Source organism: Colobus angolensis, unplaced genomic scaffold (assembly GCF_000951035.1).
Source record: "Colobus angolensis palliatus isolate OR3802 unplaced genomic scaffold, Cang.pa_1.0 Scaffold51, whole genome shotgun sequence".
NCBI classification, from domain to species: domain Eukaryota; kingdom Metazoa; phylum Chordata; class Mammalia; order Primates; family Cercopithecidae; genus Colobus; species Colobus angolensis.
This window is the reverse complement of record NW_012118599.1, coordinates 7,508,280-7,509,895: the sequence shown is the minus strand read 5'-3', so window position 1 is coordinate 7,509,895 and position 1,616 is coordinate 7,508,280. Positions and strand designations below refer to the sequence as shown.

Genomic DNA, 1,616 nt, shown 5'->3' with positions numbered 1-1,616 from the left:
TCTCATGAGACAATTTGTGGAGAATTAAGATACATGTCCTCAGCTATGCTTAAAAAGTAAATTACAATAGTCTTTTCCTCTCCACTCCGCCCCACCTGCCCCACCCAGCTAGAAAGGTAGACTGGCTGATCTGACGGGTTACTCCTCTACTGGTGTTTCTGTAGCTCTTAGGCAAGAAACTCAAGAGACTAATCTGGGGAAATTTTAAAAATATTTTATTTTGAACTAATCGCAGATACATAAAAGTTGTAAAAATACTACAGAATGTTTCCATATATCCCTTGTCCATTTTCTCAAATAAGATGTTAATCTTACATAACCATGGAAAGGAAATTAGCATTGATAAAATACTAGTAAAGACCTTATTTGAATTTCACCATTATTCCCACTGAAATTTTTTCCAGTATCTTATTGAAGATCCCACATTGCATTTGGTTGTTATTTGTTTGAGAGGAATGTTTGCAGTTGGGAAAATAGAATCAGTGTGCATCATCCCACTCTCTTTTTCTGCTGTTTGGTAAATCTTGTTTCTAAGAAATCTTTTCTCAGAACTTGGGAGCAGTTAACTCTATTATTAAAGAAATATACCTCAAACCAAAGATTTTTACAAGACTACCTTCATTCTCTACTAGACCATAAATTCCTGGAGAACATTTTTTAATTTTCCAGGGTAATTTTTATTATTATTATTGTTTTTTTTGTGTGTGTGAGATGGAGTTTTATACTTGTTGCCTAGTCTGGAGTGCAATGGCACACTGCAACCTCCACCTCCCAGGTTCAAGCGATTCTCCTGCCTCAGCTTCCTAAGTAGCTGGGATTACAGGTGCCCACTACCACGTCTGGTTAACTTTTTTTTTTTTTGTATTTTTATTAGAGACAGGGTTTCACCATGTTGGCCAGTCTGGTCTCAAACTCCTGACCTCAGGTAATCCTCCTGCTTAGGCCTCCCAAAGTGCTGGGATTACAGGCATGAGCCACTGCACCCAGCCTAGGGTACAGATTTGATGAATAAGTGAATTAATGAATAAATGTTGCTATTTTTAAACACTCCACAAGGTCCACTTCTGATTTGTCTTCGGAGTTCAGCAGTGATGTGGAAATTACCTACTACTTATCTGAGCAACTGTCAGTGTCGTGAAGTGAAATTTCCATGAGGGCTAAGGCGGCACTTACCATGTTGAGCTTGCCTCGGTGCTCCACTAGGCTGGAGAAGGCAAAGGCTGTGACCACACAGGCAGCGAGAGAGAAGTATGTGTTTACAATGGCCCTGGACTGTTTGTCTCCAGGTTCAGCAATGGCCGAGTTAAAGCTGGGCCAAAACATCCATAGAAAGATAGTCCCTGTAGTGAACCCAAAGAGGGGATATTAGTTCTGAATATGGAAGACAGTCCAAAAGATGCAGCTTGCTTTATTTATTTATTTATTTTTGGGACAGAGTGTCCCTCTGTCGCCCAGGCTGAAGTGCAGTGGCTCGATCTCTGCTCACTGCAACTTCCACCTCCTGGGTTCAAGCAATTCTCCTGCCTCAGCCTCCTGAGTATCTGGGATTACAGGTGCGGGCTACCATGCCCACCTAATTTTTTTTTTGTATTTTTAGTAGAGATGGGGTTTCAGCA

General features: G+C 40.8%; 1 protein-coding gene across 3 annotated transcripts in view; it reads right to left on the bottom strand.

Moving 5' to 3' along the window:
* RHAG (Rh-associated glycoprotein) overlaps positions 1-1,616 on the bottom strand; it is a 31,407-nt gene that overhangs the window by 9,277 nt on the left and 20,514 nt on the right. For all 3 annotated transcript variants that reach the window (XM_011960260.1, XM_011960261.1, XM_011960259.1), the window contains exon 5: positions 1,174-1,340. In XM_011960260.1, coding sequence (XP_011815650.1) covers positions 1,174-1,340 — 167 coding nt within the window. The remainder of the gene's footprint in view (positions 1-1,173; positions 1,341-1,616) is intronic.